Source organism: Protopterus annectens, chromosome 3.part0, assembly GCF_019279795.1.
Source record: "Protopterus annectens isolate FY-2018-M chromosome 3.part0, PAN1.0, whole genome shotgun sequence".
In the NCBI taxonomy this organism is placed as follows: domain Eukaryota; kingdom Metazoa; phylum Chordata; order Ceratodontiformes; family Protopteridae; genus Protopterus; species Protopterus annectens.
The window spans coordinates 1,944,360,508-1,944,384,531 of NC_056731.1; the positions used below are offsets into that span (position 1 = coordinate 1,944,360,508).

Consider the following 24,024-nt stretch of genomic DNA (forward strand, 5'->3'; position numbering starts at 1 on the left):
ATATTAACATGGTTAGGAACATTATTAACAAACATTGGAATATCCTACTGGCTAATGAGAGATTGCGAACCATTTTGGGGCCACGATGTCAATTTTCATACAAGCGGGGTAAAACCTTGGGTTCCTATTTATCACACTTTAAGCATATGGCAAGTGGGGGGACTATCCACAAACAACTCACATTACATGGTGATGAACTTTTTGGTTCCTTTCCCTGTGGACATTGTGGCTCCTGTTCATACATGTTAAAATCCAAGGAGTTCTCCAGTCGCAATACCAGTAGGATATTTAATATAAAAATCTTTGGGAATTGCAGCAGTGATTGGGTGGTGTATCTTGCTTCTTGTTATTGTGGGGCATTTTATGTAGGTCAAACTTCCAGAGCATTGAGATATAGAATGAATGAACATCGTAGTGATGTTAGGAACCATAAGGAGACTAGTGCCCTATATCAACATACACGCAAACATCCACAGGCAAAATATAATTTCATGGTCATTGATCGTATTTCTGGGGATAGAACCAACAAACAAGGCTGGCATGGTCTATTGGATCAAAAAGAAAAATATTGGATTACCACTTTAGGGGCCTTGTTTCCTCCGGGTTTAAATGACCATTTATAATAGGTTATGTGTAGTTCTCAATAACCCTGTTGATCTATTTCATTAATGAGGTTTGGGTCATCTGGACCTTGAAAATCCCCTTATATACTTATGTATATAATGAATACTAAACAATCTGTAGTTGGTTCTGTTCTATTTTTGTGTACTACATTAAGTCTTATGGGTTGTGGACAGAAATAATCTCAATATGGGGGTCTAGGTAGTTAGAATAATTCCATATAGATAGTTCACATGTGAAATCAACTATGTTAATATGGAGAGTAACTATTTACAGACTTTGGTTATGGTCGTTAATGATAAATACATTTATATATATGTGATTTATATTATTTAATTATTTTTTTTCCAATTTATGGGATTGTAATGGTTTCTGTTTTCACTGTTTTTCATTGGAGTGCTATATTTTGTATATCCAAATTGTCTAATAGCCCTAATGCTGATTCGGGTGTCTAGATTGTTGAACATATAGGTATTGGATACGAGGAACTAATACTGTTGTCATTGACCCTTACTTGCTCAATAATTGTGGTTCATGGTTTAAAAGAATATATATGTTTTCATACACATATATATATCATATTATATTATTTCAACTTTAACATAATTTTGTAATATTAATATGGTTGACATGTCCTGTTTTATGATTGCCTCGTATTACAGAGCTGCATATTGTGTTTTGGTATTACCGTATGTTTAAAACACTAATATATTTTTTCATTTATTAATATTAATGAGCCGGTTTGTCCTATTGGCTCATGGTCTATATTTAAATTGATGAGCACAAGGAACTTGAATTTCTTGTCCTACACTGAAGAAGGCACTTTTGCCGAAACTAGTCTGTTATGGTACAAATAAATGGAATTTGAACTCCGTTCTGCCTTGCTGGTCTATTTGGTGAATCTGATATTTGGTTTGGACCGTGCATTCCCCCTTTCATAGGATTTGGTTTGGTTCGTTTCACAGACAGAACCCACATGGTAAGAGTTGCGGGAGCTAGGTCTGACTCTAAACTGGTTACAAGTGGCATTCCCCTGGGCTCAGTCCTAGGACCCCTCCTGTTCAGCATGTACTTCTCAGAGGTAAAGGCAAGCACAGGAGGACTAAGGCTGACCAAGTTCGCAAACGAGTGCAAACTAGGGGCTATAACTGACTCTCCAGCTGACACAGACATCCTCCGAAAGGGTCTCACTGAGACAGATACCTGGTGTCAAAACCATGGCCTCAAGCTAAATGCCAGAAAGTGCATAGTCATCCCCTATGGAAAAAACAAAGTATCCACAAACTACCACATAGGTGGTAGCCCCCTAAATACGGAAGACGTAATAAGGGATCTGGGGACCCAAGTAGATAGTAACCTCTCCTTTGATAATCACATTGCCAAAGTGGTTAGAAAATCTTTCTATGTGGCCCACCTAATCACAAAAGGGTTTACATCCAGATCGAAAGAGGTTATTGGGCCCCTCTACGCATCACTCATCAGACCCATCATAGAGTACAATGCCCCATTTGGGATGTACCTTACAAGACACCTGCAACAACTGGAAACACCACAGAAGTTACTCAACAAGAGGATCACTGGCCTCAAGCAGATGCCCTTTGCAGCTCGACTGAAGAAACTCCATCTGTACTCTGTTGCCTAGCGCCTACTCAGAGGTGATCTCTGCCTGACATACAAGGCCATGTCCAACCCAGAATTGATGGACATGCTCCATCTAAAGAAAACCATATCCCCTCAAGCCACACGCTCCAGGGATCTAATCCTCATCACAACAATAAATAGGACACGCTGGAGGGATAGATTCCTGTCCCAGAGACTTTCCATGCTCTGGAACAAGATTCCAATCTACGTTAGGCAGAGCTCCTCGCTAACCCTCTAAGAGGAACCTTGACGAGTGGAAGGGAAACAGAAAGTTTACCCCAGGGATCACTTCAATGGCTTTGCTGGACAGAGGCATAGGGAACTAATCTAAGGGGGCAGCGAAGGCCAACACATTCTGGCTAGGCTTATAAATGCCTTTGGGCAGATAGCCTAGTACCTACCTATGAACAGGTAGAAACCGCACTCTCCAAAGCTAAGAATACAGCATCCATGGGACCAGATGACATCCCGGGCTGTGTATTACATGAACTACAAAATGAACTGGCACCTCACCTAAGTGTCGTGTTTAATCATAGCCTCACCTCAGGCTTCGTGCCCACTGAGTGGCACTCAGCTACAGGTATCCCACTCTAGAAGGGGGGGATCACCTTGCATCTGAGGAACTACTGTCCCATCAGTCTGATGAGCCTGATCTGCAAGGGCATGGAACGCATTATCATGGAACTTATAAACAAAGACATTGGCAACCTTCAAACACTGGACCCAACCCATTCTAGGTTCGTGAAGGGCCGATCTTGTCTCTTGAACCTGATTGACTTCTTTGAATCAGTCTCCAGAGCTATGGACGAGGGTAAGGCAGTCCACACAGCCTACTGGACCTCGCTAAGGCCTTTGACACCATCCCCCACTCTGAAGTCATAGATAAAACTAATAAGCTGGGCATAAATCCCTACGTCACACGATGGGTTGCTTACTGACAGAACCCAGACTGTAAAAGTAGCCGACTCAAAATCCAGCTCCAGACAAGTGACAAGCCGAGTACCTCAGGGTTCAGTCCTGGGACCGCTCTTGTTTGGCATCTACTTCTTTGAAGTACAGGCCAACACTATGGGGCTCTGGCTGACAAAGTTCTCAGATGACTGCAAACTGGGAGCCATTATTGAATCCCCAAATGATGTGGATATTCTACAAAAGGACCTTACAGAAACAGATGCTTGGTGCCAGAGCCATGGGCTCAAGCTTAATGCTAAGAAATGTATAGTTATCCCCTTTAGGAAAAAACATGTACCCATGAATTATCACATAGGTGGCAGTACACTAAACACTGAAAGTGTGATGAGAAACTTAGGGACACAGGTGGACAGTGGTCTCACCTTCGACAACCACATTGCCACAACAGTCAGGAAATCCTTCAATGTGGCACACTTCATCACTAAGGGCTTTTCATCCAGAAAAAGGGTAATTGTCCCACTGTACTCATCCCTCATTAGACCCATTGTAGAGTACAACGCTCGGTTTGGTATGTACCTCACAAGACATCTGCAACTGCTGGAAAGGCCACAGAAATGCCTCACTAAAAGAATCACAGGCCTAAAGCAGATGCCCTATGCTGACCATCTAAGAAAAACTCCAGCTATACTCTGTTGCATATAGTCTAGTCAGAGGCGATCACTGCGTAAAATACAAGACCATGTCAAACCCTGAGCTGTTGGACATGCTCCACTTAAAGAAATCCCAATACCTCAGAGCCACACGCTCCAGGGATCTAAACCTTGTCATCACAATGAACAAAACATGCTGGAGGGATAGGTTCCTGACCCAGAGACACTCCCCATACTCTGAAATAGACTGCCCATACATGTCGAGTAGAGCACCTCCTTGGCCGTCTTCAAAATGAGCCTTGACGATTGGATGGGGAGATAGCAAATTCACCCTGGGATCACGTCAGTCACCCTGCTAGACAGGGGTCCAGGGAAGTAAATATTGTGGGAAGAAATATCCAGGGAATTGTTATAGCTAGGCTTGTATAGGCTCTAGGGCCGATAGCCTCGTACCAACCTATGAACCTATATGACAGTAGATGGAAGAGTTTTTTTTTCCTGCTGTACTTACACTGCATTTCTTAGCATCTGAGACTGTTGTCTTGACACAAAGTATTAGTATTGTCTAACTCTTGCTGGAGTGAGTGTTGGTGGACAAGCAAAAGGTGGCACCCAGTTTGTAATGATTAGTAAATGTAGCCATAGGCCTGGTGTTTTGGGTTCCATAAGTAGTAGTGATGCTGTAATATGGAATCTTATGGAACTCCACTAGTTATTTTTTTTTTATATTCAGAGGAAACTTTAGCTTTTATTATATAGGTTGTATCAGTTAGCCACTTAATTTTCCAGTGGGCAATGTAGGGTCATACATTAATGTTTGAAAGCTTATCAATAATACCTATGTGAGGAATTGTACAAAAGGCCTTATCTAGGTCTAGGTGGGCACTATGCACAAAATGATTATTGTCCACAGCTTTTGTGACCTTTTTAAAGAAGTTCATGAGGCTAAAGAGACAAGACCTGCTAGTGAGAAGTCCAGGTTTGTTTGGGTCCATCGGTAGAAGTTTTTCATCTAGATTTATGAGCTCAAAGCTAATGTGTTTTGTAACATTGCATAAGACTGATAAAAGTAGTGAGTATTGTAGTTGCCTAGATCAGTGCTGGTGTGTAATGGCATTCCACTTACTGTTCTCTGGACATCAATTACATAGCCCTTGGAGAGGATGAAATTGAAAGATTCACAAGAGGCTCAGACAGGCTGAACTTGGAGCTGGTAATCAAGCAACACTGTACACTGTCAAATTTATTGACATGATGGTGTTCATTTTTGTAAAACTGTCAGGATTTGGTCCTTAGTTTCCCCCATTCCTTCTTCCTTGCATCCCCCTCCCAATAATCACTAACATCGGCACTAAATTTATCAGCTAGAATATTGGCCGTTTGCTTGGAGTCCATATGTATAGGATTGTTGCAGATGAGCTCAGAACATTGTTTGCCTGGTTTCCTGACCTAGTTGAAGGATTTACAGTTAGTCTTTATTAATAACTACTCTGAGTTTGCACTTAGCTTTATATTTTTTAATAGTAGACTTGGTTATTTTTGAAAGCTGCATCAGCACATTTCTGAGATTTGGAGATGGTAACAGGTTGATTTTTCTTTTTGTTATGTTATCTAATTTATTAATGAGTATTCTACCATGGCATTTATTCTTAAATTTGCTTATATATTTAGGGCAGATAGGGACTGACTTGCAAATGCATGTGTTAAGGTATGAATAGAATCAGTGATAAAAGTGGTGGCTTCAGCAGTTGTGTCAGTTGGAGGAGGGTTACGTGAGCATTTTCTTGGGTCCTCTTCAGATTCCTCCAAAGCAATTCTACCACAACTTGTAAAGACATGGATTATCAGGAAAAGTTGGCTTTATTTGCAGGTGATATTTTGTACCTGATAAAACAAAAAAATGACATCACAGTGTTGTGGAACGTGCTGAGTCAGTTTTTTCAGGTTATAAAATTAATAAAGCCAAAACAAATGCTGTAGCTTTAAAGTGTGTACCCACACATGAATTATTTCAGCTTTACCCATATTTATGAGAACACAATAAAATTAAGTGTTCAGGAGTATGGTTTATAAGGATTGTTACACAGCTAAGGATGTGGGAAGAGACTAAACAAAAGATAATACAAAACAGAAACTGGAAGCTCTTGTTTATGGATATGGATTGCAAGATACAAGCAATGAAAATGTTTTTAGTCCCTTTAGTTTTATATACAGGTCAGGCACATTTTTATCAACTAGATCAGAAGCTGTGGACAGTAATTAATAGAGCTGAAGGATTTTTATTTGGGAGAAAGAGGACACTGGTCAAGTGGGGTAAGTTGAGCCTTCCAATAGAACAAGATGGTTTAGGATTACCTGATTTGAGAGCTACACAACTGAAGTTCATGTACATAACACAATCGGTGAGCTGTGATTCAAAATGGAAAGGTATGATGAAGCAGGGGAGAACTTCAAAAAATTAGGAAGAGTGAGATTTTGGATGCAGATCCTTAAGAAGAATAACTGCATGTGTACAGAATTCTATATTTGTAATGTAGCAGAAAGAATTCTAAGAACTAAGCTAGCATGGGAATAGTCTAAAGAGATTTTGCCAACCAGGATGTTTGCATGTAGGAATACAAAGAGCAGGCAAAAAGGGGCTGGGATTTACTGGAGAAAACTGGCAAAGGAACCGAAGTATTGGGAGCAAATAACTAGAGAGGGAAAGATGATAGAATGGGATGAAGCCAAGAAGACATTTTGACTGCAGGCTAGAAGACTACCTTCCCTGTCTGGGATTGGTATCAGAGTGTAGGCAAAGGGGTAGAGGAAATCTCAAGTGAAAGACCTGCTTTGGTAGAGTTTTTAGTTAAGTCTAGAATAGAAGCTGTTAAAAGGTATAATGATTAGGGCATATAAAATATTGCATGTAACTACAGGAATCAATCAGAGGAGGTTAGTAAATGTTGGGAAAAGATTGGATAAGGAATTCACAAAGAAACAATTGGAGGATATATGTACGTCTCCAAAATATACAACAAAATCTATAAGATTTGGGATTTTTGCTCAGAAACGTTTTCATTGGTAATTTTGTATCCCAAGCATGCTCCAAAGAAGTTTTAATCAGGTAGATGGAAAATGGCCTAGAGTACTTTGACTAATCTGTCATTGGTAGAAGGGAAATTGAGTGAATGAAAATAATTCCAGGAGCTGACTTGAAATCAGGAGTAGTTTGGACTTGACCCAGAGACCAATGTTGGGTGAGTGATATAATGAGGAAGACCAACATTAATGTGAAATAAATGGAAGAATTGTGAAGTGTAATTTCCATTAGACACAGTAGCTTTGAGAACTTGCTTCTGCAAGTAGCAGTGGCTATAAAAGACTAAGTTTAAGTTGGTGGGAGGACTCTAAACCATAATTCCTGCTTTGTCATTAATGTTTAGAAAGATAATGAATGGACTGAATATGTAATTGTAAGTAAAAGTTTTTCTTTTTTTTTTTTCATAGTATGCAATATATGTGTACTTTGTAATTGGCCCTCCCCCCTAACAAAATGCAAACAAGTAAAAAAATACTGCTTACCCTATTGGCTATACTATTTCTATTTTACCATCTTACTGCCTACGAACAAAAATTTGACCTTTGTATTCACTACCCAAATGGTCAAACAGTCACTCACAACTTCACACACAACACCAAACACTTTTCCATCCCCAGCACACCGAATCTACCACCCTCAACAAAATATCACCCCTGTAAAGCCACAAAACATAATCCTAAAGACAAAGACTATATAAAACTTATAAACATACTCCTAAAGCTTAGAGTATCCTGTCACTATAACCTTATAACACATGGGGGCATCCATCCCAACCCTGGCCCACCCACACCCAATAACCTTCACTCTCCTACCACAACCCCCACTGTCAAGCTACCTCTTTCTACTCCCACTGGTTCCCTCCTAGCATTTCACCCAAATATTACAAGTATTAACAATAAGATTCCCAACCTACATGCCCTCCTAACAACCCACTCCCCAGACATTGTATCTTACGGAATCCTGGCTAAAACCTAGTACTACTGATAATGAGATACTACCCCCAGGATATAATATTCACCGGTTAGAACATACTAGCCTAGTACTACTGATAATGAGATACTACCTCCAGGATACAATATTCACTGGTTAGAACATGCTAACCTAGTACTACTGATAATGAGATACTACCTCCAGGATATAATATTCACAGGTTAGAACGTGCTAACCTAGTACTACTGATGAGATACTACCTCCAGGATATAATATTCACCGGTTAGACCGTACTAACCTAGTACTACTGATAATGAGATACTACCTCCAGGATATAATATTCACCGGTTAGACCGTACTAACCTAGTACTACTGATAATGAGATACTGCCTCCAGGATATAATATTCACCGGTTAGAACATGCTAACCTAGTACTACTGATGAGACACTACCTCCAGGATATAATATTCACCGGTTAGACCGTACTAACCTAGTACTACTGATAATGAGACACTACCTCCAGGATATAATATTCACCGGTTAGACCGTACTAACCTAGTACTACTGATAATGAGACACTACCTCCAGGATATAATATTCACCAGTTAGACCGTACTAACCCAGTACTACTGATAATGAGATACTACCTCCAGGATATAATATTCACCGGTTAGACCGTACTAACCTAGTACTACTGATGAGATACTACCTCCAGGATATAATATTCACCGGTTAGACCGTACTAACCTAGTACTACTGATAATGAGACACTACCTCCAGGATATAATATTCACCGGTTAGACCATACTAACCTAGTACTACTGATAATGAGATACTACCTCCAGGATATAATATTCACCGGTTAGACCGTACTAACCTAGTACTACTGATAATGAGATACTACCTCCAGGATATAATATTCACCGGTTAGACCGTACTAACCTAGTATTACTGATAATGAGATACTACCTCCAGGATATAATATTCACCGGTTAGACCGTACTAACCTAGTACTACTGATAATGAGATACTACCTCCAGGATATAATATTCACCGGTTAGACCATACTACAAGGAAAGGAGGTGGGATAGCAGTCCTTTACAAAAATGTTCTTTTAATAGAGACACCATTTAACCACCCCAATTCAGTAATGCAGAACTTCTCATAACCAAACTACAGATTAACCAGAACAAATGCTTGAGCATCATCTGTGCTTACATTCCACCAGGCAACAGTTTAAATACCCTAGAGGATATCCTGTATTGGTTATCCACTACCTATCCCCAAGAAACCATAGTTTTTGGTGACTTCAATACCAACTGGCACCCCTGCTCCTCCGAACCCCCCCCTAACCCTGATAAACTTGTCTGGGTTTAAACAGACCATAACCTCTCCCACTAGGTTAAACAAACAAACCAACAGTGAAAGTATTCTAGACTGGATCCTAGTTGATAACCAACCCCAACTGTACGCAGCTGGCACTCTCCCTGATTACCTTCGTGACCATTTACTAACCTATATCATAAAACATAAGACAGGAAACCCTCACTAGACCAAATATAAAACACTTAGAAACAGGAAAAACTTTGACACTGCTATATTCCTAAATGAACTTAAAGCAGTTGACTGGTCAAAACTAAAACATCTACTATTAGAAGAGGCTGTAGCTCACTTTAACACTAAATTCCTAAGTATCCTTGATTCCCATGCTCCAGCACATACAATAAAATCTAGATCAAACACAGCACCATAGCTCACAAAAGATACAAAATCTAAAATAAAAATTAGAAAAAGCCTGGGCCAGCTGGAAAACAACTAAAGCCCCACTTGACCATCTAAAATATAATCAACTTGGGAATGATACAAAAAAATCTATTTTACTACCTAAAAAAGCTTCTACCAAAATCTCCTACAAAAACACCAAAACAACCCTCAAAAGTTCTGGGCTGGCTTAAATCAACTACCTCTTCCAGGTCATTCTACCACCCCAACCCCGGCTAACCACCCCCATAGTTCCCCAGAGACCATAGCTGGCTCTTATAATAACGTTTTCACTGAAACAATCCAATCCCTAGCAAATCAACTAACCCCCACAAACTTAAACCACACCCCTAATCTACCCACTAATCACCCCCAATTTAACTTCCAACCGATATTCACTAGTTTTATCAAAACACGTATAAAAAAAAAAAAAACCTATCACCCTCGCTGCTGACCTCCTCCCTGCAGAGTACCTACAAATAGCTGCAGATGCCATTGCATATCCCATATCTATACTTCTCAAGAGAACCTTATCTGAAAGCGCTATCCCCTCCCTCTGGAAAATATCCCACGTCATCCCACTCCATAAAGGTGGTAGTTCTGCAGACATATCCAACTATAGACCCATTGCTGTTCTTTCCCCACTAGCTAAAATAACGGAGAAATGTGTACACAAGCAACTAATGAAATACCTTACACAGAATAACTTACTATCCAACTCCCAGCATGGTATCTGGCCATACCACAGCGCCACCTCATCCCTCCTTTCCTTTACTAATGCCATAAACCAAAACAGTAATGACAGTAGGCTATCCTCAGCCCTCTTTCTTGACCTATCAAAAGCCTTTGACGTGGTCAACCATGACATTCTCATTCTTTCTCTAAAATCTATTTCCCTCAATAAGCATGCAATCCAGTGGTTCCAGTCCTACCTGACTGGTAGACAACAAGCGGTACTGTGGCAGGGCAGACTCTCCAGCCAGCTACCTCTCGCACTTGGTGTCCCTCAAGGCTCCATACTAGGTCCACTACTCTATTTTTATTAACAACCTTCACACTGCTATCCCTAACGCTACCTGTATTCAATATGCAGATGATTCCACTCTGATCTGCTCAGCCACGTCCCCATCCGAATTGCAAATCCTAACCCAAAATACATTTAACACTATTGAGAACTTGCTCGCCAACCAACACCTACTACTCAACCCCAATAAAACTAAACGTCTCCTCTTCACCCCCACTAATAGATCTGCCACACTTTCATTCTCTGTCATGTCTGACAATGGTACCACTATCTCCCCAGATCAACACACCAAACTTCTAGGGGTTATCATAGACGATAATCTCAAATTTGACCTAAAGGTCAACAAAACCATACAGACCATCAGAAAAAAGCTTGGATCACTGTATAGAAACAAGACATTTTTAGCCCCCCTGGCTAGGACTGCAATCGCCCAGTCACACCTACCTTCTCATATGCTTCGCCTGTACTCCCAAACCTCAACAAATCGAAATTAAGTAAGCTGTTCCATAGCTACAGCCATATTGCCAGATTCGCCACTGGCTCCACGTATAGAACCCACCACTGCCAGAACCTGAAATAACTAGAGTGGCTAGAACTGCCAAGCTTAATTCAGTTCAGTTTGCCCTTTAGTGCAAAAAATTCTGTACCACCCCGAGGATACCCCCTCACTTATAAATATTATTAAGCCATATAGTAACCTGAGATCCCTACGGTCAGCCAACAAACTACTGGTCCAAACCCACAAAGCTTGATAACTCTGCTGGTGAATCCCTGTTTACCAACTTTGTTGGCAAAATCTGGAATTCGTTGCCAAACTATATAACCCTTCAATCCTCCAAAAGTCTCTTCAAAAAAAATCTCAAGCAGTATCTCAAAGTGAACTGGCTTTGCCCGTGTACTAACCCTGATTAAGTTATAAACTGAAAGCATGCTCTGTAAATATCATAAAATGCAACTACATCACCAAGCTCTATATCCAGTCTGACGTCTCTTGCTTTTAATTGTGTCTGTCCATGAAAATTGAGTCCCTACTAGGGGAGACTACTAAACCATTGTACATAATCACTTTGCTTTATATTTTCTAATGTTATCTAACTTCTTGTGTAATCCATGTAAGTTTGTCTATTTGGAGCTTTCCTTCCCGAGCCTCTGCTGAAAATGGACATGTATCCAGTCTGAAAATCCCGGTAAACAAATGTTATAAATAAAATGTGTTTGATTTCTGTAAGTAAATTGTGTGATCTTTAATGTTCAGTCTTCATCAAACCTGTGGGGTCTCTGTTCTGAGCTCGAAACTGACTCAGCCGGCAGCAAGCTTAGGATTCCAAGCTAGAGCACCTCCCACCTTACCCATACTGCCTAGCTCCTCTCAGATACCTCCGATCTCATTTGCCGGACACAATGAAGCATCATGGTCCTGTTAAAACTCCTCCCTGCCCCTTGGAATCTTGGGTTCCACCCAGTCAAAGGAAGGCAGCAACTCTGGAAATTTCAAAATTGCTTCAAAAAATGAGTCATTCTGGAGGTCCCTTCAGACCAGCATGGATCAGGGATCTACTTCAGATTCTTTTTGGTTCCAAAGAAAACAGGGGACCTCAGGTCATACTGGTGGACGTAACTTACCTGAACAAATCAATGAAACACACGAAGTTCAGGATGGTCACGGTTCAATCCATCCTTCCCTTTCTACAGAAGGACAACTGGATGTGCTCGATAGACCTGAAGGATGCATACTATCACATCAAAATAAAAAGACACTCCAGAAGGTACCCCGTTTCAGGGAGGGAGCTAGTCACTACCAAATTTGTGTGCTTCCATTTGGTCTCGCCACAGCCCCCAGGGTGTTCAAATGTATGACTGTGGTTACAGCTCACCTCAGACTACAGGTATTCCATGTGTTTCCTTACCTGGACGACTGGCTCCTAGTCACACCATCCATGCATTTACTGATTCAGGCCAGGGATTTTCTCTTGCAACTGACCCCAACCTTGGGGATCACTATAAACCTTCAAAAATCACAGTTGCAACCTGTACAAGTGATGTATTTTATAGGAGCACACTTGGATACAAACAAAACCCTGGCCTATATTCCATTGGCCAGGATTCTCTTAATACAGACACATATTAGGAAAATGCTAGCGCTGCCAGTTCCTCCAGCAAATCTTGTCCTCAGGACTCTGGGTTCTGTGGCTGCAACATTAACTTTACTACTGACAGCTCACTTACATATGAGAGTTCTGTAGTGGATGTTGTCAGTCCAGTGGTCCCTTCTGCATCATCCCCTCAGTCATCTTATAAGACTGTCTCAAGTGTGCAGAAATTCTCTGTTGTTGTGGGTTCACTATCCAGATGTGTCTCAGGGCTGACCTTTCATTCTTTTCATTCTTTCCACCCTCCGTTGCCACGTTGAACATGGACTCCTCCTGGGGGGAGCATTACCTGGGATGTTCAGGTCAAGACTTGTAGACTCCCCAGGAGACTAATCTGCATATCAGTGTCCTAGATATGATGGTGGTGCTTTTAGCATTGCAAGCTCTTCACTCCTTTCTTTCCTTTGTTTCTCTAGGGTACAGTTGTAATTCAGAACGACAACATGTCTGTTGTGTGGTATCTCAACAAACAAGGTGGAAACAAGGTCCTATCCCCTTTGTCAAGAAGCAGAGAGTGTGGCAGTGGCCCCTCTGTATGAACCACTTTCTAGTTGCAACGCACATTCCAGGGGAGCACAACATATTGGTGGGGCAGGCTCAGCAGGGTAATGTTGATGCCTCATGAGTGGTCTCTGAATCAGTGGCAAACAGGACTTTCCTCATATGGGGTCAACCCTGCTGTGACCTTTTTGGCTTTCCCTGCAACAAGTGGAGCAGGTACTTTGCCCTTATCTCTCTCTCCACAGGGACAGTCAACAAGAGATGCTGTAGTCCATGCTTGGCCTTCCCAGTCTACTTTCTACATTTTACACTCTTCCTCTGATTCCCAAAACCAGAATCAATTCAAACCTCCCTTTTGAAGAAAGGCAGCTTTTACTAGAATTAAGTAAAAATAAACATATTAAGATTATGAGGTCGGTGGCATAATAATTATCGATAATATACAATATGTTGGTAAAATGCAGGAAACATTAGGAGATGAAATTAAATGCACCAGATTCTCTGTTAATGAAATTAATATTGCTTATTCTAAAATTGATTTTGTGTTAAAGATATGATAGTTTAGAAACCTATAATTTTCTATGGACAAAAAACCTTGTTGCACCATTCATATGTGGAATCCCCAAGGTGCACAAAGATGCATATAATCCACCATTTAGACCCATTGTGGTAGCAAATGATCAAAAACTCATGCATTAGCAAAGTATATAGATATGAAATTAAAAGCAGTATGGATTGAACAAGAGGGCATTTTGAAGGATTCCTAGGACTTCCTAAACTCCATTGATCATGATTTATGTAATATATTATTTATAACTATAGATACTATAGATTTATTTTCTGTCATACCACATGAAATAGGAATGGAGTGGTTTCAAGAGGCTCTGGTTGAAGAAAGGAAGTTTAATTTTAAGGATTTTAGAGTATTAGTAGAATTGATGGAAATAGTACTTAAAAATAATTTTATTCACTTTGATGGGGAATTTTTAAACAAAAAAATTGAGTTTTTATGGGGCATGTTGTGCCACCAGTTTTCCTAATATAGTTTTAAGTATGTGGGAGAAAAAAAATAAATTTCTAGTTCCCCATATGCAAAGTGTTGGTGTGTGTACAAGTGATACCTAGATGGTTTATGTTTCTTTTGGACTGACACAGAAGAGAAGTTGAAAGAATTTTTAAATTATATTAGTAATTCCGCTGAGTTTCTTAAATTTACTTAAGTAACGATTTGGTTATTTATCTAAATGTAACAATACATAAGGTTTTAACTAAAGAACATAAAGCTACAGTGTAGAGAAAAATTACTTTTTTCTAGTTCCTATCTATATTTTACCAGCGCATACCCCTACAAACAAAAAAGGAATATTTTGAAAGGACAATTTTTTAGGATATCAAGGATGACCTCGGGCGAAGTGGATTTTAGAAATGAATGTGACAAGTAAAAAAAAAATATGTTTGTAGGAAGAAAATATCCTATTAAATTGTTTGAGGAGGTTATTCATAAAGTAAGAGAAGGAAGAAAAGATGGATTTAGTCCCTTGTTAGGAAAACAAAATGTTATTTTAAAATTCAGTAATCGAGTTCTAGATTTAAAAGTTAATAATAATTTTATGGTAAAGCCGTCAAGAACACAGGATGATTTGTTATGGATTTTAATAGGGATGCTACAGTTATTAAAAACATAATTTCTAAAACATTGGAATATGTTTTTCTGATTTGGATATAATTAGTTTAAATTTACCTATAGGAAAAATAGGAACATGAAAAATTATTCAAAGAATGATTCATATAAAAAATGAATACAGAAAAAGAAAAGGTACATATAAATGTGGAAAGGTGCCCAATGCCCACATATTAGTAACACAGTGTGTACATTGTAGTCTGGGAGTTGTTTATTTAGCTAAGTGTAAAAAATGTTCAGAGTTTTATGTGGGGAAGACAAAGGGCATTAAAAAAAGAATTTACGAGCACTTCTATGACACTCATAGGAAAGATATAACAAATGCACTTTATAAATATACTATTAATTGTAGGGATGCTACCTTTTCATTTTTTTGTGTTGGAAGAAATTCCATATGATGCCCGAGAGGTACAATGGGAGACAAAAATTGAATATTGAGAAATATTTTGGCAATTGATTCTTGAAGCCAATAAATTTCCAGGACTTAATGAAAATATCTCCCTCATCCCAGTTTTAAAACTTAGGTCTGCTCGATTATAATATTTGGTAATCATATTTTATTTTTATATATATTGCTACTATGTTTTAGTATTTTAGTAGCTTAAGATTTTATAATACATGGTTTTGTTTTATGTTGAATTATTATAAGAACATTTTAGGATACTATTTAATGCTTAGCATATTGTAAGTTTTTAATATGGTTTTAATAAGAGTATTGAAGTATTTACTAAAAGTTACAGTTTTGCATTTTATATTTTGTACTATATAGATTGTGTTGACATAATCCTTTTTTTAACACTAGAGGGCAGCAGAATAATCGTTTTCTAATATTCTTTATCCACAGTGCATTACTTTTTTGACACATAGTTTAACACTTCCTTCACAGTATACTAGTTTTTATTATACTTCCTTCACAGTATGTTAATTTCTTTAAGATTTCTTAAAACAATTATTTAAATGTATTGTATATTTTATAAATTTTGAATAGGTATAGTATTTAGGTATAAAAGGTCTTTAAATTTTTCAGTGGTACTTTTTAATGAGTATAATAGATAATTGATGGTTTAATTGAATTGTAAGGTTTGATTATTTGTATATTTTTGTATAAATAGATGAATGATGATACAGAGGTAGCTTATCTGAAGAAGTTCTAAGTTAGACTGAAAACATGGTGATTCAGTTGACCATTTTTTGAACTGCTTGTTTTATTTAATTTATTTGTTGCGATGTTTGTTTATCCCCATACATTGGCTGGATTTGGTTCACCTCTGCTGTGCCTATTTTAATGTCTCCTACCAAAGATCCTACTCTTATATTGGTTCTTCAAACTCTAACCGTACCTCCATTTGAACTAGCTGTAAGGCAGAGCTGAAATTATTTTCCTGGAAAACAGCCTTGTTAGTATCTATTACTTCGACTAAGAGAGTTTTGGAGCTTCAAGCGTTGTTTTCCAAACCTTCCTATCTTATTTTTCATGAAGACAAAGTTACTGTACATACTAACCCCTCTTTCATATCAGAGTTTGCATCAATAAACACCATTAATCATTCTATTAATCTCAGTGTTTTTTTTTCTGAATTTCCAAAATAAGGGTGAATATATGTTGCACCTTTTAGACATTCTTAGAAAATTGCGCTTCTACCTGGATATGACAAAAGCGTTCAGGAAATCTGATCAATTGTTTGTCGCTTTCTCAGATTCCAGAAAAGGGAAAGCTGTTGTTAAAGTTACTATTGCTCTATGATTAAGGGATTGTATTACTCGTGTATTCGTTAAACGATGTTCCTTTATCTAAACCACATAGAGCTCATTCCACAAAATCCATAGCCATGTCCCAGGCCTCCTGGCCTAGAGTATTTTTAGAAGATATTTGTGCAGCTATTTCATGGATGAATTCTCACACCTTTATTTTGCATTACAAACTTGGTATATTCAGGAATAGGGCTGCTTTTGGTTCTGCAATGCTCTGGAATATCCTTCCATGAGGCTGCCAAGATCTGTGTAGCTGGTGACTCTGTCCCACATATTTGATGGACTGAACAGACATTAGGTAAAGAAGTTATGTACTCGACATTACGTTCCATCTCTGTCATCTGCTTCAGTCTTCCTCAGCCTTCCCTCCCTCCTTCCCCCCTCCTAAATTCTGAAGGATCTGATGGATAATTATGGGAACTTTTGTTCCTGTTTTGAGCTCCTGACCATTCTTTTAAGCTCGGTTTGTTTTAAGCATGTATTTATTCTGAGAATACTGGCAGCAGACTTGAACTGAGGTATCTGAGAAGAGGTAGGCTGTATGGGTAGGGTGGGAGGAGCTCTAGCTTGGAATCCTATACTTGCTGATGGCAGAGTTTGATGAAGACTGAAGCAGACAACATAGATACAATTAGGAGTCAAGTCATTAATTTCCCTCCAAAATCTTTAATGTGTATGGAAAATAGAAAATATCAACATGGGTTATGACAATCAAGCTTCTTGACGGTTTGTAGGTTTTAAACTTGACATTTTTATACTCAGCTTGCTGTAATCTTTCTGTCTGAAATTTGTAAATATAGCTTGGTATACTACCTATCCTGTTGCTGTGAAAGGAAGGTCATTAAAATGTCTTGGCACGCTTTGAGGTGCTCACTTTAAAGGATGATTTAGGTGTCAATTTCTTTGCCATATCCCATTCTCTGTCCTCCTTTGTGTGATTTGGTTTTGATTACAGAATTATGAATGTGTAATAAGCTCTGCCTTACTGGTGTATGCGTGAATAGTAGTATCCTGCTACCCTATCTCTGGCAATCTACCAAACCTTAGAGCTCCTCTCCCTGTGTGTTTTTTTCACCTGAGAATAGAGGGACTGCCTTTCACACCCACAGACAGAATCCTTTCAATTTTCTAGTGCCACAGTAAGAGAAGGATCTCATTGAAGACCGTTTCTTCCTGTGGATTTTTAGCTGCTGAGCTCAGATAAGAACCCTTTTTTGGTTTTATTTCTTCCCTTTGCCTTTTTTAATCAGTTGTTGAGTGGTGTATTATGCTGCTTTAATTTTTTTTCCTGATCAGACATTTTGTACATGTTTCTGTTTTAACTTTGGGTAGGACTCTAAGGCCTATACTTTTGTTTAAAAGCCACATTTGGAAGTTTTGATGAAAAGAGTTGATGATATTGCAAGTTTTTCTTTGGAGTTATGATTATGAGGTGATCAAGTTTTTGACATTTTGAACATTTTTCTTTTTCATTTAAATAGTGAATTTGGCACTGTTCCGTCAGAAATGTTTAACATGCAAGAGTTTTTCATCCATTTCTGATTTATTTCTTGTCTGATACTGTTTTCATTCATTTGGTGTAGAAATTAGTCTTTATTAAAATTGGTGTGTTTTTGTGTTTTGAACTGTGTTACTCAATACTACCATTTTCTCATTACAGTGTTCAGTTTTGTATTCCTACAGAAATTCTATTTAGGTTGCTATTTAGAGATTGAATATAAGCATATAGCAGAAACTGAAGCAACTCGTACATTAAATTCATAGCAATTTAATTAGTTCTAGTGAGTAAAAGAGGTGGTGAAGTACAGGCAAAGATCTAACAGAATATAAGTGTCTTGTGTCTTTGAGTTGATTTTCAACTATGGCTAAATGGTGTAGTAAATCTGAAACCAGTGTTAGAGTAAACAGATAATTTGAGAGATATACATTTTCTCATTATTAGTATGTGTATGCACATTTTCTTGTCTTCCTATGTTTTTTATTATATGTTTGTTTATTTGATATTAATTGTGGTTAATATTTTATCCACTAAATTTTGGTTTTGCTGTCACATGACTCCTGGTCTGTTTTAAATATTATTGTGTATGAATTGTATAGCAAACCTGATTAAGCATTCTGTTAAAGCCTGTTTTGCTAGTTTTTATTTTTGGATGTCTAATAATCCCTTTTGGAAGCATCTCCCATCCTTGGCAACTTGCGATCATCTTTGGGTTTGTCAATTATTACAGTGGCGTGGTACCTCAACAAATGGGGGGTTGCAAGGTCATACCCTCTGTGCTGGTTGGCAGTGATAGCCTTGGCTTTACAGCATTCTCTGACTCTTTAGGCATCATACATCCAGTCAGAGCACAACAAGATCTGCAGACTAAGCAGATCTTGGGCAGACCCAAACAAGTGTCAGCTCAAGGCAGTGGTGCTCCAGAATCTAGTCCAGATATGGGGAATGCCTCAAGCAGATCTGTTCACCTCATTTAAAATGAACAGCTGTAGAATGTCTGTTCCAGACATCCTTGTAGCCCTACGTGGAGGACAGATGCATTCCTGTTCCCTTAGATTGGAATGTACATCATGTGTTTCCATCCTTTCCACTGACTCGCAAGGTATTTCTGAAGGTTCAAAAGGAAATGCTGCAAATCGTTGTGGTGACACCTTGTTGACCCAGGCAGTCTTGGTTCTCCTGTCTAATGGTATTGGCCAAGGGCAGTTACCACAGACTTCCTCAAACTCTGGATTTGCTCACACAGTCGCAGGGACAACTGATGCACCCCAGTTTGGAGCAACTACAGCCTTGATGATTTAGGCACTTGTTTTATGAGAATGTGCAGAAAGTGGTGAAGGAGGCCAAAAAACTTGCTGATAGAAAGTCTTCTGTTTACAAATGGATGAGGTTTTCTTAATGATGTCTAAATTGGAACAGAGGGCTCCTTGAGGTTAACATCCCTTTGGTCTTGAAATATTTGTGAGAGATACTACAGGAGGATTTATTGTATGCATTCATTAAGGTGCATTTATCAGCCAACTCTGCTAGTCTGCCTGTGGATCACCTTCTCTTTTGATGAAACAGTTCTTGAAAAGAGTATTGTATATGAGACACACTTGCAAGCAAATTCTTCCTTTTAGGGATCTCAACTGCATTCTGGGCAAGCTGAGCTTTACAGCCTTTCTAACCTACTGCTCAGGCTAATCTGAAGTTCATAACATGGAAATATTTGCACAGGGCTAGGGTTGTGTTATGCACTAACCCATCTTTCATGCCAAATGTGGTCTCAGTCCACCCTCACTCAGTCTGTTAATTTCCCTGTGTTCTTCCCAGAACATGAGAATAAGGGTGAGAGATAGGAAAGAAAGCGGTAACTGGGAACATGCATTTTGGGAGTGAAATGAGTTGGCAGATTTTAAAAATTCCCTACAGAGTACTGTTAGAAATAGTGTGAGCAAATGGGTGTAACTAAGAAAATGATTTTTTGAGCTAGGATACAGGATGTGAATTGCGCAGACATAGTAAGACCTTAAGTTTAGTTCTTGTGGCTAACAAAATAGCAGTTACTAGAAAATGGAAATGAAAGAATAAGGGAGAGGGGATACTTCATACCTTGGATGTACATCGGCATCTCAGGTACTACCTTGACAAAACAAAACACTTTAAGGCTGAAAGGCTTTTTATTTCCTACACAAGGGCAAAGAAGTGTCTGCCTGTCTTTTAGCAAACCATTGCATGCTGGTTGTCCTCTAGTATTATTTGTTACACCCACCATGGCAAGGCGAATCCAGACAGGGTAAATGGTCATTTCTCCAGGAGCTTTTGCTCCTTAGTGGCATATTGGAAAAGGGGTGGACTCTAGAAATGTTCTAGAGGCAGCAACTTAGTCCTCTGTCCATACTTTTATGAAGCCTACAAGCTTGCATGCCTTTTCTAAATCCAGAGCAGGCTTTGTTAGGACATTTGTCTAGGGGCTTCTGGATCCTTATCCTTCTTGTTACCAGGTTGGGTAAGCTTTGGAAATCTACCTTGTATGCCTGTAAGGCAGAGTGTTTGTTGAACATAGTACAGTTGTGCAAGTCCTACTTACCTGTAACAGTAGATGTTTGTAAAACACACTGACTTACTGACAGTGCCCACCCATCATCACCCTTTTTAGATGTACATAGTTTGGGGTTCAAGTGGCTTTTGATTTATACCCAGTGGCCTCTTTTTTTGTTGTGTGGTTGCTGATTTTGGTTTGGATCAGTAGGAGTTTACAAGCTTGTGTTTTCATCTTCTCTTCCTTCTGGACCCCAGAAAGCTGAAAAGGGTTCTATCTGTGGGCCTGAAAAGCAGTCCCTGTACTCTCAGGTGATTGGTCCATCGCACCCACAGATTGGTAGGGGAAGGAACCCTGAGATTTGGTAACCTGTCATAGATAGGGTAGCCAGGCAGTATTGCCCATATGCTAGTAAGGCAGTGTATTCTACAAACATTTACTGTTACTGGTACGTAGGACTTTTGCAACCATACTTTTTCCTTTGTTAGTCTTGACACTGTGTTAAAATATGAAAATGATGAATGATGACATAGCTTAAGTGTTTGACGGATGAGCCTTTTGCCAGGAAAAGATCCTAATAGGCAGAACATTGAAGTCTGGTAGCTGCATTGTATGGCTAACTAGGTTTACTATTGAAAATGCGAACGGCACTTGGGCGACAGTCGGATAGTCGAACGTATAAGGTCGTAAACAAGGATGTCGAAGACGAAATAATCAATCTAGGAACGGTTTTAACATGGGTCGAGGTAGGTGTTTAGTATTATTCCCTACTACAAACATCTTCCCTACCTCGACCCATGTTAAAACCGTTCCTAGATTGATTATTATGTCTTCGACATCCGTGTTTATGACCTTATACGTTGGACTATCCGACTGTCGCCCAAGTGCCATTCGCATTTTCAATAGTAAACCGGCTAACTAAAACTTTGTCGTTATCTGTGGTCTTCCACCTGAAATTGTATGAAGAATTTGTTTTTTGTCTAAAACAACTAACTCACGTCTAAACACGGCATAATGGGTGTTTTATCGACACCTGTCTATCACCACTCTCGAAGGTTTGGTTTTGATAGCTTTGCTGTGGCACATATTTCATACTGTGATGTTTTGGTATATGTCACACACCACTGTGGAGGAAAACAACCTCATTTTATACCATGTAGTTCCATTGTATTACGTAGTATTTATTAAGGAAGTGTCAAAGATGGATCTTTGCAGTTTCTTTTTTATACAAGAGACAAGCCTCTGATGATTTTTAAGTGGCATTTCTGTTGGCCTTCTGTTAGTACTTGTAGCTTGAGGTTCTGAGTTTGAGCATGCTCAATATAGCTATGGTGTGTTTTGCTACATTTGCAACCAGTCAAAGCTCTAGACCTGTATGCCATTGCAATGGGATACTTTTCTCTGTCTAGGTTTGCTATCAAAGGGTTTTTAAAATACGTTGACAGTTACTTTGCAGACTGGTACACTTCATTTTTCTTTATCATGGTGAGTACCTCACAGGACCAAACCTTCTCTTTTATAGCTGAAATCCCTCTAACAGCCACTGTTTGAAACTGCAGGTCACACACAGTGGCAGTGGTCAACAGCAACAGGCATCAGTGCTGAAGAGTAGTGCTGAGGTATGTTTTGCTTGGCACTCTTTTTAGGAAACCAGAAGGGATTGTCATCACATCCTTACCTTAATTTTTCTGACAGATTTATTTTCAAAACTTGAAAACTGCTTATAATTAAGGAGAGGTATAGTCACTGTAGTTAAAATAGCATGTGCTTATGTAAGTATTGCTCCAGTGAGTACCCCCTACTCAAGTTTGCTTGCCTGCCACTTGAATACAAGAACAGAAGTTGTGATTTTTGAGAACATGTTCAAAATATTGTTTACCTTTGCTTGGCATCCTTTATTAAGAAAACCAGGTTGGATGTCTGGTTAACAGTTTGGGGCTTTCAATCCTTTACATTTTAATGACTTTTGACACAATGATCCTGTTATTCTAAGATGTACTCTTATTGTGAGCATTCTCAAACCACTGCACAGTGTTAAAATTCTGCTTGTATCAAGATGTCTGTCTGCAGTAACAATACCAGTAGAAATAACTCTGCTTTATTTGTTTCTTGGGATTAGGCTGCTGACTTCCTTTCCAAGGCCTTGGACAGCCCAGATAAGAAAGCTGTGAATGAAGCTGTTCAAAACTTGCGAGAGATTGGTATGTTGGAGACGTTACTTTCCTTGCTTTGATTTCAAAGCTGTAGTTGTGAATTTCATGCATTAATCATTAAATGTTTTAAGATACAGTTCAGTAATTTCTATTTTTAAAACTTAGCTCTGACAGCAGCTGTACACAACTGTAAAATATGTGTGTGAATTTGAACCTAACATTTTGCACGCAATGCAAACTTCGTGTGGGCCAGGTCATATGCTGCCTGTGTCAAATTAATTTGATAACATCAATTACTTGATCAAGAGATGAATTCAGCATGGAAACCATACAAGTATCTTTTAATATGAGGAGGATATATAACACTTACCAGTCTGGTGTAGTTTGAGCTCCAGGATATTTTTTTGTTTTTATTCTCTGCAGCTGATGATCTTCTTTGCTGTCTTAGTACACTTTTTCTGCTGCATATAGTCACTGTGGGTTATCAGAGAGTGAGTGGTATTCAGGACTTCTAGAATTTTCTACTGAGTCATCCTGGAATTCGGAATAATAAACATCTCTTGCTGTAAGCCCTTATACTCTAGTATATGTTAGTTATAGCATAGTAGTCTCAGAACAGTATTTCGTAATGAACATGTTTAAATTTGTTTCTGCAAATTATTTTTTAAATATTTTCAGGTCTGCCTCCATAACTAGGTTTGCCATTCATCTTTTTTTTATGTAAATGTTGATTGTTTTATCGTCCTGATCCTGATTCACAGGAAAACTTGTTTAATTTTTGGTGCTGAATAAAGTTAAAACCTAATACTGTTTGTCTTCATTTTTTACATTCATACTTGGGAAGAGGTCAGTTTTCCATTTAAGTTTGGTTTGTTTTTACAGAATCAGTAAGGCCCAAGGAAGAAAAACCTACAACTATTTTTTTACTTTTTCATAAAAATGATTTCTGTTATTTAAGAGATGGTAAGCTCTTGACACCTTTCAACATTTGTGGAACATAAGTAAAGAGCCCAAAAGAGAACATCGCTGATAAATTCAGACCAAGGCAAGGTGAGGAGAAGTTTCTGTAAAACTTTCCATCTTTATTTTCCTTTTCGCTCTCACATCCCCTGACTCGCAACCATTTAGCCTTTTCTGACTAATA

At 38.8% G+C, this 24,024-nt stretch overlaps 1 protein-coding gene across 1 annotated transcript in view; it reads left to right on the forward strand.

Annotated features, from left to right (window-relative positions):
• Positions 1-24,024, forward strand: part of DHX30 (DExH-box helicase 30) — a 1,694,732-nt gene that overhangs the window by 764,218 nt on the left and 906,490 nt on the right. Inside the window, exon 14 of the mRNA XM_044066068.1 lies at positions 22,847-22,928. Within this exon, the coding sequence (XP_043922003.1) occupies positions 22,847-22,928 (82 nt within the window). The remainder of the gene's footprint in view (positions 1-22,846; positions 22,929-24,024) is intronic.